We start from the raw sequence: 13648 nt of genomic DNA, 5'->3' as shown, positions 1-13648 counted from the left end.
TTCTATTCACCACTGTAATCCCAGCTCCCAGTAAAAGGACAGCGTAACAGGCCCTCAAGAAACATCTATGCGAGCTGTATAAAGAAAGGAAGTAGGGAAAGCAGCAGTCCCAGCAATGCGTTGGAGTACATCCTACAGTCCAGAAGGCCAGTCTGTATCAAGTGTGGAAAAGTGGTGCTGAAACGCAGTGGGTGGGGTTCAGAAGCGTGTATGAGATTGGCTTCGGGAAGATTTTTGTGCGACTTTAGCTCAACGATAACACGCCTCAGCTAAACACACACACGCGAGTCTCAGAGTCCTTTCCTGCCGCCCTCCTCCTCCCCAGGTTCTCCCCTTCCCCTCCCCTTCCTTTCCCCCTCCCCATTCCCTCCCCTTCCCTCACCTTCTCTTTCCCCTCCCCTCCCATTCCCTTTCCCTCCCCTTCCCCTCCCCTTCTCTTTCCCCTCCCCTCCCCTTTCCCCTCTCCTCCCCTCCCTTCCTCCCCTTCCCTCCCCTTCCCTTTCCCCTCCCTCCCCTTCCCTCCTCCCCTTCCCTTCCCTCCTCCCCTTCCCTTTCCTCCCTCCCCCTTCCCCTCCCCTCCCATTCCCCTTTCCCTCCCCTCCCATTCTCCTTCCCTCCCCTTCCTCCCCTTTCCCCTCCCCCCTTTCCCCTCCCCCCTTTCCCCTCCTCTTCTCTTTCTCCTCCCCTTCTCTCCCTCCCCTTCCCGCCCCTTCCCCTTCCCCTCCCCTTCCCCTCCCCTTCCCTTTCCCTTTCTCCTCCCCTCTTCCGGAGCCGAGGATCGGCCGAACCGAGACGACCCAACTCCCAGCCCCGGAAGTTACGCACGGCCGGCGCCGTGATGTAAGTTCCGGTCACGGCTAACTTCCGAGGCAGATGCGGAAGTGCAGGGAGGCACCGGGAGCCGGGTTTGGTTGCAGGATTTGCGGTCGAGCCCTGCGCCTCGTGAATGTTCTAGAGAGGTCGATTCCTAGCGGCCGGCTTCCACCAGCCCAGGCCAGACGTAGCCGGCGCTAGGGGCCACTCCTCGGCCGAGGAGCTGATGACGGCCGCTCCCTGGAGCCCCCGTAGCGGGGCCGGACCATGAGCCTGCTGGGCGGCCTGGCCTCCTCGCCGCGGGCCCCGCTGCAGTCCAGCAAGGCCAGGATGAAAAAGCTCCCGAAGAAGAGCCAGAACGAGAAGTACCGGCTCAAGTACCTGCGGCTGCGCAAAGCGGCCAAAGCCACGGTGTTTGTGAGTGTGACCGGCGCTCAGCCCTTCTCAGCCTCGAGCCTCTCCTAACTTGCGAAATCTTTCCCCGAGCTGTTCCCCTTCCCAGAGTGACAGTATTAATATAGTGTTAGGTTTTACATTGTACATTACTTCTTGTTAGCCTCATGCCTTGGACAAATTACGTAATTCCTGTAATCGTGTTTCCTCATCTGCAAATGAGAGCTAATAACTGCCTTGCAGACTTAATGAAGATTAAATGAGGAAAGTAAAGCGCTCGGTACCTAGAAGCTGTGCTAATAAGTTTTAGTCATTATCGTTATTACCGCCGAACTCCTGGAAATGCCTTTGAGCCTCCAGAGAAACCTGAGAATGAGGCGCTATTTTTAAAGTAGCAGCACTTAAGCCCCGAGAGATGATTTGCTCGAGGGCACTATGTCAGCGCCGTGGCTCCAACTCAAACACCTGATTCTAGTTTCTTTAGTACTTCCATTACGCAGCCTGTTTCCCAAGCACCCCGCTTACCCATAACTGACCCCTTCCACGAACAGGCACATGAAGCTTTCAGTAATCCCCCCTTCTAACCTCTTTTGAGTCTTCCCGATCCTTTATTGTAGAGGCACTGGATTTACTGAATGAATGAAATGGTTTTCCAGCCACAACCAAGTGTTATAATATTCTGGCTTGCTCAAGCTCACCTCAATGCTTGGAAATAGCAGGTGTCCCAAATATCTCCCCACATCTGAATCATCACTACCTTACCTCTTCTTCTACCAAAAGCTAGAACATCCCTCAGCTTTTTTGGAAGCATAAGGAAAGATTTGGAAATCAGAGCATTCATTCCGAAAACATTTATTTGGCACTTGCCATGTACACTGGAGAGAAGTAAGAAAAGCAGAACTAAGAGGATTTAGTATCTAATTATGTTACCTTTCTTTTATTCCCTAAATGTCAAAGGTACCTAAAGCTTGGCACCTATGTTGTTAGGATACTGGTTCCACCAAGTCTATGCAGAAGGTTTTGTGAAGAAAAAGGATATTGTTTTGATCATTCAAAGTTTGAGGTCCCAACTATGGAGCATCCAGATTGGAGCAGTCCCCTCAGGACTCATGCTTGGGAACTAGATTGAATCGTCAGTAAAGAAAGCTGATGCTTGAATACACATAAATAGGTTATGAAATTTAAGAATTTTATAGACTAGACTAGATTTTGTTCCATCTATATTTTCTCTTTAAGGTTCATACTACATGGGATGCTTTGGGTTAGGTTCGCTTTGTAAGCTCCCCAAGAGTCAAGGCACTTGGGAATGGACCTTCCGCATATTTACAAGGGTTGAGTTTAAGCATCTATGATTTGAGCAGTATACCCTTTACTTTGCTAAAGGCTACCCTAATGTGACCATATGTCTTGGTTTGCCTAGGACAGCCCTACTACTTTGCCGTATTGTTCTGGCAAAATCATTAATAGCTCCCCCTTTTCACGCAAAGGTGCACCAGTTTCTATAAATTATCTAATTACTCTGCCCACATTAGAACTTGACCCTACCTTTACTTATAGGTTTGTCTACAGTTTCTCTGCAAGGTAGACTAGCACTTTCTTCTCACCCAGCAACACAGACTTCTTTGGTTTGGAATATAGCTCCTCTTCTCAGCATAATACTTTGATCTTTTATTCATTTTGTGTGACTATATTCAAAATTTTCTTCAAGGAAAATGCTGCTATTTGTGATGAAATTGCTCGTCTTGAGGAAAAATTTCTTAAAGCTAAAGAAGAAAGACGGTGAGCTGGTTCATTTTGTGTTCAGAATTACATTTTTTGGTGATTGATACGGTGTTTCTGCTCCTATGAATTTTCCTCCATCGGGATTTTTGTGCTTTGCACAGCCCACTGGCCACTAATCTGGTACAAAGTCACAACCTATGGTATTGGTTCCTGTTTACCCAGGTCGTGTTGGACCATGATGATGAAACAGCTCTATTCATCTCTCTTGCCACATCTTATAAGTAATTTTATTATAACTGTAGTTATAAAAGCCAAGGAATAAAAGAAACTGCATTTCATTCTACATATATTTATTCCATATGTAGTACTCCGTGAGTACATGTACATGTGCAGTTCATGGTATGTGCCCTTCAGAAGCCTAACACCTTCCAACATCTAGTTAGAAGAGCTCTCCAGATGCAAAAGAGATACGCTATAATCCTTTATCCTTAGCTTGTTGAAGTAGTATTCTCTGGAGCTTCATTTTTCCCGGGGTCCAATAAGAACCTTATTTTTGTGAATGCAATAATCTTTGTATATAGTTCTGGCTTTTCCCAGTACTTGAATAAAATATGGAATTGTGATAAAACAGAAGCTCATACTTCTTCTCCCTTTCCTTCCCGACCTCAGGTACTTGCTAAAGAAGCTCCTTCAGCTCCAGGCTCTAACTGAAGGGGAAGCACAGGTTGCAGCTCCTTCCCACAGCTCCAGTTTGCCCCTGACTTACGGTGTGGCCAGCTCTGTGGGAACTATCCAGGGAGCTGGGCCGCTTTCTGGGCCTAGCACTGGAGCTGAGGAACCATTTGGAAAGAAATCCAAGAAGGAGAAAAAAGAAAAAGGCAAAGAGAACAACAAACTGGAAGGTACCTTGGGGAGAGGATATCAGTTGCCCCAGTGGCTCAACGACTAATGACGAAGACCTGGTACTAACTGGTAGACACTCGGCCACAGAGATGACTTAAACTCTCACCTGGTCCTTAAGCAGCCCTGGTAGCCCTTGAAAACCAAGTGTCTTAAAGCCACTTCAGGTGGAGGAATTGCAGTTAGACCTGGTTAAATGTGATGGGAGCAGGCCAAGGCCTCCCCCTTCTCCTACACACCCGACTCTCTGGGTGCCTTCAGTTCAGTCTTTCCTAGAGGCAGGGAAATGGGCTTGGTGGCCTTTTGAGCACACAGATGACTTGGGAAATTGCTGACCTTATAAATGAAGTCAGAGGCCTTAAAAAGTATAAGGCTTTTAGATACTAAGCACTGATACCAAAATTGGTTACTGCCAGGTGGGTGGGTTAGAAGAATACTCAGGGCTTTGGGGAAAAGTCCCATGTGCCCATTCAGGGAGTGTGTAGAACCAGGATTGGCTTATTGCTCTTAGCATCGTGCAGAGTTTTCCCTTCCCCTCAACACTGGGAAGGGCCTAAAGTGGGTGACCCTAGATTTGCGTTTCAGTTCTGAAGAAAACATCCAAGAAAAAGAAAATGGAGACAGGTGCTCGCAAGCTGGTTCAGCCCATTGCCCTGGATCCCTCAGGACGGCCTGTGTTCCCCATCGGACTGGGGGGTCTAACAGTATATAGCCTGGGGGAGGTGAGTGAGACCAGCGATAAAGAGAGAGGAGAATCAGAAATACGGGAGTGGGGTTGAGCCTTCCCTCCCTGTTCCCATTAGCAGCAGCCCCTTGCTGATCCAGACCAACCCCAGAAAATCTCCAGTCCCTAGGAAACCAGGTCAGTTTTGTCTGCTACACATCCTACGCTCTTTCTCTCTCTGATTTGAGTCACTCTTTGCAGCCCCAAGGTGGTTCTAAAGGCTACCACAGTACCCTGGACTTCTGCATTCTCTGGTGACCTCAGTGGTGGGTTGGGGGTATCTTTTTTTATAGATCATCACCGACCGACCTGGCTTCCATGACGAGGGCGCCATCTACCCTGTGGGCTACTGCAGCACTCGGGTGTACGCCAGCATGAAGAGCCCAGACCAGCAGTGTCTGTACACCTGTCAGATCAAGGACGGTGGCACACAGCCTCAGGTACCCACTCTAAGAATAACTGCTGGTTTTCTTCTTTTTTTTTTTTGAGAACCTTCTCTGTGACACACACTTAATATATATTATCTATTCAGACACTTTACAAGGTAGATAGTGTGTAAGATGCAGAAAGTGATTGGCCCTGAGTCATACCTCTGCTAATAAGTGATTTGAGCTGGGATGTGAATCTGCATTTGTGTGATTGTCCTACTGACACCCATTCCCTTGAACCGTGCTGGTGCTAATGTCAATATGGTGACCACATGAGGCCTGATCAAGCTGCTTGTTTGTAAAGTGCAGGCCTACATTCAGGGAAGATTAGTTTGACACTCTGCCAACTCAGGTGGGACCAAGATGGAGGTAGCAGAGAAACTGCATATTAGTTTCTGACTGCACGTACTCTTGAGGACCTGGGACACCTGAATCCTAGTCGTATTAAGTATCTTTGTTCATCCTTCTCAGTGCTGTGGTTCAAGACAATTCACTTTCCCAGTCTCCTCTGATCATTGGGGGAAAATAGACCATTTTCAGAGTTTCAGGCTTCACTGTCTGATGATGTTACAGATCGCTAGAAAAGGGGGTGGAAGGAGATAGAAGCAAGGGAAGGAACCTTTGAGCAGAAGCTGAGGGCCTGCCTGACACATGTGGACAGTATTGCGTCACTCCTATCCTGGTTAGAACGCTGTCAGATGCAGCTGAGAGTTCGGATGACCTTGGCCATGCAGCATTTCTCTTTAGAAAGTGCTCTAACAGACAGTGTCGATATTGTAGTAATAATTATAACAAATCTATATGTTCAAGGAAGATCTAATCAAAATCCTAATAGAATGTAAATGGTAATTGACAAGCTGGTCCTTAATTTCCTCTGAAAGACAAATTGCTAAAATATTTAAAAAAAAAAAAAGTCTTTGAGGTTTTTTTTGTTTCCTTTATTAAGCCACTAACCCATCCAGACATTATTTTCAGGTACATTGTGAGCTTTAATTTTTTTCCCCTAATATCAAGTGACACACTAAATACATATAATAATTGAGTATGTTTCCAGATGATTCTGTTTCATCTATTTGTCTAGAAATGCCAGTATGACTTTTAATTGCTTTAGCTTTATAAAATGTTCTATACTATAAATATATTTAAAAAATATTGAACAATATATTTATAATCCTAGGGTGAGGTGAAAAGGTTTTCCTTAGCAAGATGTGAAAAGTAGAAGCCATAATGGAAAGTAGTAACAGATTTGACTATTAAAAATTTAAACACTTCTGAATGACCAAAACCACCATAATCAAAGTTAAAAGCGACAAACAAGAAGAAAATATGTCACAGTGGATTAATATCCAGATAAAGTGCTCTTGTGGTCTAAGATAGAAAAGCAGTCAGATAAAACAGGCATTTCACAGAAACAGTGCAGATGGTCGATGAGAGCAGACCTTACTAGTAGTTAGGGAGACGCAAATAAAACAGAAAGATCTTATTTTTTCTCATAGGCAAATATAAGATAGATAATAGCAGATGTTGGCCAGCATGTAGGAAAATAAGTACAAATGGCATTAGTAGGAGGGAAAATTTGTAAAGTTCCTTTTTTTGGAAGGCAGCTGGGCAGTATCAACAATTTTAATGTGTGACTCCTTTGATCCAGAATACTTCTAGATATTCTAGTATGTCTTAGAGAAATGTGCAAATGTGAACAAAAGAATTACGTACAACAATGTAATTGTGGCATTGTTTGCAATAGCAAGAAGTTAAAAGTAGCCTAAATACCCACCAATAGGAAAATCGTTAAAAATTAAGATATATCCACCTTGTGTAATATTATACGGCAGTTAAAAGAATGAAGTAGGGAAAGACCCCAAACCAAAATACTACATTTTGGCCTTTTAATTGCTCTTTGCTCAAATAGAATATATAGTTTACACACAATATAAAAAATTGGAATTGGCATGATCAATACCAAGTAGAAGAGCAATCCTGAAATATTTAAAGATAATTGTTTACGGTTTTTTCATGAATTAGCTGAGAAATCAGTATAAACCATCACAATGTTAAACTTGCAACATGTCACTGAAGTAACAAAACCATTGACTAAAACTACTCTCAAGATAATTTATTACTGACAAAATTGAAAGAGCTCTAAAATTGACACAGGAAAATTGAATCAAATGAAATAACCACAGAAGAAAACTAACAGCAGTAGAAACTGTACTCAGTAAGGTTCGCTTTTGGATTCTAAAAAAATGATCAATAATGCACATCACTGGGGGGAAAAAGGAAAAAAAAAAAAAAAAAATATATATATATATATATATATACAGAAAATAAATTAATTCTGTGTGGAATAATTTTATTAAACATTGAAAAACTGGAAACTGCTTAACTGAACTTTATAGAAAACTGGTTAAGGAATTTAAATGACTAAAGAGAAGCTGTTACAGAAATTTTTTTTTTTTTTTTGCAAAAAGTCGTGAACTTTATAGAAAACTGGTCAAGGAATTAAGTTGGGTAGATAGCACTTGTTACAATAATGCTTTCTTGGCAGAAATTCCTCAGTATCAGTATAATTTTGATTTAACAGTTTCTTTTTATAAATAAGATATTTTACAACTCAAAAAGTAAAGTGAAATGGCGATTTGCAGTCAAAATGGCCTATACTCTTCCTAGGCGTTATAAAGTAAATCTAAGATTATGTGGAGAATGATTTCATTTGTTTTTAAAATACCATTTGTATTTATACTTACAAATGTAAGTAAGTGGATAAGAAGGCATCTGGACAGGTATATAAGAAATTAAGTGTTGGCCTCTGGGGAGGAGTCAAGCAAAGAGTATAAAATTAAACAGAAGACTTGCTCTGTTTTCTTGGCTTGGAATTTTTAACAGCCCTCTAGGAAGGGTACCCACCTCCTACCTGGTATACTCAGCTTCAGGTTCCAGAGTGAAGAAAGAGTAATAGCAGTAGTGTGACTCTCTCTACCCCCTTCTCCTTGAAGACTGACCTCATTGCTCCCTTGTATTTCTCAGTTTGAAATTGTTCCTGAAGATGACCCCCAGAATGCCATTGCCAGCTCTTCTGCAGACGCCTGTCATGCAGAACTGCTCGAGACCATAAGTGCTGCTATGTAAGTTGACCAACAGCTTGGAGACAGGCTAAAAAGATCACTTTGGGTACACTGAGGCCTTCTCTCTTGCTTTTAATGAGTAGAGATCCCTTATTTTATAGAAAGCTATCCTGTGTCCTTTGAATGTCTTAGCAGCTACCGTCTCCAGAGTATCCAAGTGAGGAAAGCTTATTCCATGTGTTCATACGCACATTCTCATCTCCCTCTCAGCTCTCAAGCTAAAATTCTCCCTCTCCTGTTTAGGGGGAAACTAATGCCCAACGTGCATCCATCTGGAGCTGACTTTTTTGGGTTTTCTCATCCAGCCATCCACAACCTGATCCAGAGTTGTCCAGGAGCTCGAAAATGCGTCAAGTAAGTGGGGTCAAATCCATTCCCTTGAAAGAAGCCCCAGGGACCAGGTGGGCCAGGGACCTAAACTGGCAGTCACTGCTCTGCTCATTCATCTATTTAATGAGCTGCTTCTGTGCACAAGGCACAGTATTGGTCCTCTGCGGCCCCTGGACGGCGAGCAGGAGCCAGTACCCCACTGTACTGAAGTTCTTATCGTCTGTGTGCACCATGACAGCAAATGGATTGGGAAGTCCTGCAGAGTGTGTGTCACTAAAGAAGCCTGTCTGTGTGCTTTTCATTTTTGGTTAGTTAATATGTTTTTCAGATATATATGGCAGAGACCTAAAGAAAAAAACACCTGATCCCTTTGGAGGGAAGAATGGGTTGTATGGCCAACAGACAACTCAGTAATGATCCCTTTGGTCCTGCAGTTACCAGTGGGTGAAGTTCGACGTGTGTAAACCTGGAGACAGTCTGCCGCCCCAAGGACAGCTAGAGAATGATGCAGCTACAAGCTTTGAAGCCTTTCAGAGACAGACCTTCCATAAAGATCACAATGATCCCATTCTACAAGGTATCTTTTATTTTTTCCCTTCTGCTTCGAAAATTGGCCATTTTTAGGCAACCCTCCCCTCTTCATCCATCGCTGAGTATCCCATGTCTGGACAGTGAGTGATAGAAGCTTTCCCTGCTCTGGCCATGGGCAGCCCTCGCAGAAGTCACAAGGCGTGGCTGAGATCATGGTGAGGCAGGGCTCACCGAGAAACTAGGGCATCTCATTTTCTAACCTAAATAAGACCTAAGCAGAATACAAGGGAAAGTTTACTGTGGGACTGAAATTTCAGATGTAGTAAAGGGGATCAGGTCATGGCCTTGGTCCTGCCTATGTTCCGTGGATTCCCTCCCACAAATGAGTGGAGTGATCAGGGGATCCGGCATAGGAGTCATATAGGGAGAGCTCTGGACTAGAAATAAGAAGATAGTATTAACTTCTCTGTCTCGGCCTACTGTGCTGTGTAACCCTAGGCAAGTCACTTGATCGATTTCAGCCAGTTTTGTTCTTTTTTAATATTTTATTGAAGTATAGCTGATTAACAATGTTGTGTTAATTTCTGCTGTACAGCAGCGATTCAGTTATACACATATATATTTTTTCATATTCTTTTCCATTATGTTTTATCACAGGATATTGAATATAGTTCCGTGCTATACAGTAGGACCTTGTTCATCCATCCTGTATATACTAGTTTGCATCTGCTAGTCCCAAACTCCCAATCCTTCCCTCCCCCTTGACAACCACAGGTCTTTTCTCTATGTCCGTGAGTCTTTGTTTCATAGATATGTTCATTTGTGTCATATTTTATATTCCACATATAAGTGATATCACATGGTATTTGTCTCTTTCTTACTTCGCTTAGTGTGATAATCTCTGTCCATCCATGTTGCTGCAAATGGCATTATTTCGTTCTTTTTTATGGCTGATATTCCTCTGTGTGTGTATGTGTATGTGTATATGCCACATCTTCTTTATTAATTCATCTGTCCATGGCTTGGCTTTTGCAAATAGTGCTGCTGTGAACATAGGGGTGCATGTATCTTTTCGGGTTATAGTTTTGTCTGGGTAAATGCCCAGGAGTGGGATTGCTGGGTCATGTGATAATTCTATTTTTAGTTTTTTAAGGAACCTCCATACTGTTCTCTATAGTGGCTATATCAATTTACATTCCCCCAACAGTGCAAGAAGGTTCCCTTTTTTCCATATCCTCTCCATTATTTATTGTTTGTATATTTTTTGATGATCCATTCTGACTGGTGTGAAGTGATACCTCATTGTAGTTTCAATTTGAATTTCTCTAATGATTAGTGATGTTGAGCATCTTTTCATGTGCCTCTTGGCCATCTGTATGTCTTCTTTGGAGAAATGTCTATTTAGGTCTTTGGCCCATTTTTTGATTGGGTTGTTTTTTTTGTTTTTGAGTTGTATGAGCTGTTTGTATATTTTGGAACCTAAGCCCTTGTCAGTCGCATCATTTGCAAATATTTTCTCCCAGTCCGTAGGTTGTCTTTTCATTTTGTTTATGGTTTCCTTTGCTGTGCAAAAACTTATGTTTGATTAGGTCCCATTTGTTTATTTTTGCTTTCATTTCTATTGCCTTGGGAGACTGACCTAAGAAAACATTGGTACGATTTATGTCCGAGAATGTTTTGCCTATGTTCTCTTCTAGGAGTTTTATGGTGTCATGTCTTATAATAAGTCTTAAAGGCATTTTGAGTTTATTTTTGTATGTGGTGTGAGGGTGTGTTGTAACTTCACTGATTTACATATGGCTGTCCAATTTTTCCAGTACCACTTGCTGTATTTCAGCCACAGTTTTCTTCATTGTAAAAGTAAGTATCTGTCCTGTCTTACCAAACAAGGGCAGAACTGGGCTGACAGATGCAAAAGAGTTGAAAGAATTAAAAGGACACGTATGTGTCTGGTCAAGCCAGTCTCCTGAGATTCCCAGGCAGCAGTGGAACTTGAGGAATTTTTTTTTCTCCAGGATCCTTGGACCTCCCAGAGCTTCAGCCTACAGCCTTTGTGTCTTCTTATCAACGCATGTTCCTGACACATGAACCCTTGGTAGATACTCACCTACAGCACTTGAAGTCTCCGTCACAGTGTAGCCCAACTCAGTCTTCAGATTGAACAGGAAGGGATCAATGACCACATCATTTTCATCAGGATGGATTTTTTATCTTAAACTAAAACTTAAGACTATATGGAAGAAGGCAGCGACTCAAGTGAAGAAGATAGTAAATTAACACATTTTGTCGCGGAGGTTCCCATGGTGACAGCTTTCCTGGGAAAAACTTCAGCTGCTTTATTTTTAGTAATAAATTTTTCTTGACAGTTCTGCTTATTTTCATCTTGTTGTAATCAGGATATAATCTTTTGGCTTAGCTCTGCCTGAGGTAAACTTAAGTCCTTTGTAAACCAGAGGGAGAGATGGCTGCTGACTCATGAGGAAGGTAGTAAGATTCTGACAACCTTGCACCCTTGATTCTGATCTAGGTCAGTGAATATTAAATCGCAGCCCCTACAACCAGCTGCTGCTTTGTTTTCATGTCAGCGTCACCACAGTGAAATCCTGCTTATCCCCAAGCTGCAAGGTCCAGTCCCAGGCCCACTGTTCATCTTTTTCACATTTCACAAGGGGATCAAAAAATCCTCTCTAACCCTTCCTACATTCCCTTTGTGGCTCCTTATTGGAGAATGTGCTTTTAGCTAAACCACATGATAACACACATTTAGATAGAACGTGATTGGTTCCCATCCTCCGTAACAGACTCACCCCAACAGTTCGTTAGTCGTGTAATGATGTAATTCCTCATTCTGTATAACTGAATTTTTTGGACTCTGCTTACAGCATTAAGGTAGAGGCATACCACAACACCTAATCCCAGCCAGGACAACTCCACGGTGCCTTGTGGGATGCTTCGCTGCCCACCCAGCCCGGCCTGGAATGGGAAGGAACAAAAGGACCCCGGAAGTAGAAGAATGGGGAAGGCGGTGAGAACTGGATTGTCACTGTGCTACCGTCCATAGCTGCTAACGGGGGAGGAAACAAATGGGCCTAGCATCTTACAGGACTATATCTGGATGGCAGAGGGAGGGATCTGATGCAGCATTTAGAGCACATCACACTGGCCACTGCAAAGTATCAGAAACTAAAGTAACTAACACTAATTTTATGATTCTTATTTATAGTCTTACAAGTTTGTATAGCTTTTACAGTGCAAAAACAATAGTAAAATTTGGATAATAGCAAATCAGGGATAGAAAGGAGTTACGCAAAACTGTCAATGTTTTTCGTTTTTCTTTTTTCTCTGCATAAGGTGCCTGAAGCCATTTGCACTTACACAGAAATGGTATATGCTGCTTTTATCACATAACCAGTATCTTTCCATTCTGTTACAGCCTGAGTTAATCACAGATTCAAAGTGAGCGTCATTCTAAGGACATTAAAAAAAATTTATGTAAGTTAGTGCACGGTTTTCCTTTAATTAAAGTATTCATTTTGTAGCTTTCCTAGAACAGTGTTTTTCAAACTACAAATCTCAACACACTAGTTGTTCTTAAACTTAGGCAATCAAGACCCACATCTTTTAAAATTAAATTAGAAGACAATTAGAACATATTGGAATACATCGCACGTCAAAGGTTGAAAGTGGTTTCAACTATAGTGTGTATATAGGCGTTTATATACCATTCACACAATACACATGGGGATACATGGAATGATGTAAAGTGTTTTTACTATGGATCATCATTTTAAGTAGCTTGAAAAACACTGCCCTAGCTAGCATACTTAAAAAATCTTTTCATCTATTGGATTGTTGAAGATAGTTTGACAACATCCAATGTCAGTGAAAATGAGGGAGAAAATGGGACTGTGCCTTGGTGGAAATGTAAACTGTTGAACCCTTTGGGAGGGTTAAGCTATAGGTGTCAAAATGTTAAACATATTTATCCTTAAACCTATTATTCCATATTCAGGACCCTAAGGAATTAAGTGCGGGATGGTGTTTGCATGTAACAGTTATCACAGTATTTGTTTAAAACCCTCTATGTCCACTGATGGCAAATTAGTTAAAGAAAATATGGAGCTCCCACAAACTGAAACAAACTAAATCTGTTTTCACTTTACATAGGAAAATTATTTCTCTAGAATAAGTCAGAAACGCAGATTACAAAATAATATACCGTGTAGTAGTATGTAAAATGTGACCTAAACAAATCAGGTGATGTTCACCAAGATATTAAGTGTCTCCAAATGATGAATTTTGTGGTGATTTTTACTTACGTATACTTTTCTTTAGCATCCAAGTCTTCTTAGTGATTATGAATTCGATTTTTTCAAATAGTAAAAAGTTATTTTCATTTGGGAAAGAAACTGAATTCCCACAGAATGTTTTAAATTATTCAACCATTAAAAATAAACTTTCATATGACTTTTCATTAAGATATCCACCACCTAAACCTAACGTTTTACACTGTGTGCCCTAGCTTACTGGGGGTGAAGGGAACCTGGGCCTGGAGCGCTTAACTGTTTCTAGCTTCTTCCAAGTTAGAACGGCCGCCACGCGACGCGCGTGAGTGCTGCGGTGAGGAGGAGTGGACAGTACATTCGCTTTTCCGCAGGAGTCTGTTACTGGGTCCGTGGTTCCTG

At 42.2% G+C, this 13648-nt stretch overlaps 1 protein-coding gene across 3 annotated transcripts; it reads left to right on the top strand.

Annotated features, from left to right (window-relative positions):
• Positions 1-862: 862 nt before the first annotated feature.
• On the top strand, positions 863-13430 carry TBRG1 (transforming growth factor beta regulator 1). 3 transcript variants are annotated; one of them, XR_003427783.1, is made up of 10 exons: positions 863-1230; positions 2915-2985; positions 3598-3830; positions 4414-4550; positions 4846-4992; positions 8005-8102; positions 8346-8456; positions 8867-9009; positions 11846-11988; positions 12315-13430. XR_003427783.1 is itself a non-coding variant. In XM_027081953.1 (9 exons), exons 1-9 carry the CDS (start codon positions 1081-1083, stop codon positions 11854-11856), a joined length of 1101 nt encoding a protein of 366 aa, XP_026937754.1. In that variant the 5' UTR covers positions 863-1080; the 3' UTR covers positions 11857-13430. The 3 variants fall into 3 exon arrangements, 2 of the variants coding, with proteins under 2 accessions (XP_026937754.1, XP_026937753.1); XM_027081953.1 differs by having other exon boundaries at positions 11846-13430; XM_027081952.1 differs by lacking the exons at positions 11846-11988; positions 12315-13430 and adding an exon at positions 10979-11331 and having other exon boundaries at positions 865-1230.
• Positions 13431-13648: the final 218 nt, after the last annotated feature.

The sequence above is a fragment of the Aethalodelphis obliquidens genome, unplaced genomic scaffold (genome assembly GCF_003676395.1).
Source record: "Aethalodelphis obliquidens isolate GAN/ISIS:26980383/991018 unplaced genomic scaffold, ASM367639v1 scaffold46, whole genome shotgun sequence".
In the NCBI taxonomy this organism is placed as follows: Eukaryota; Metazoa; Chordata; class Mammalia; order Artiodactyla; family Delphinidae; genus Aethalodelphis; species Aethalodelphis obliquidens.
Note: the sequence above shows the minus strand (reverse complement) of the source record. Positions and strands in the feature narration are given on the sequence as shown.

Excerpts from the sequence above, each read along its gene's own strand:
- TBRG1 (XM_027081952.1), top strand. The coding sequence starts at position 1,081 with ATGAGCCTGCTGGGCGGCCTGGCCTCCTCGCCGCGGGCCCCGCTGCAG. Across the intron at positions 1,231-2,914 it reads CGGCCAAAGCCACGGTGTTT|GAAAATGCTGCTATTTGTGA; the intron begins GTGAGTGTGACC and ends ATTTTCTTCAAG. Across the intron at positions 8,457-8,866 it reads GGAGCTCGAAAATGCGTCAA|TTACCAGTGGGTGAAGTTCG; the intron begins GTAAGTGGGGTC and ends TTGGTCCTGCAG.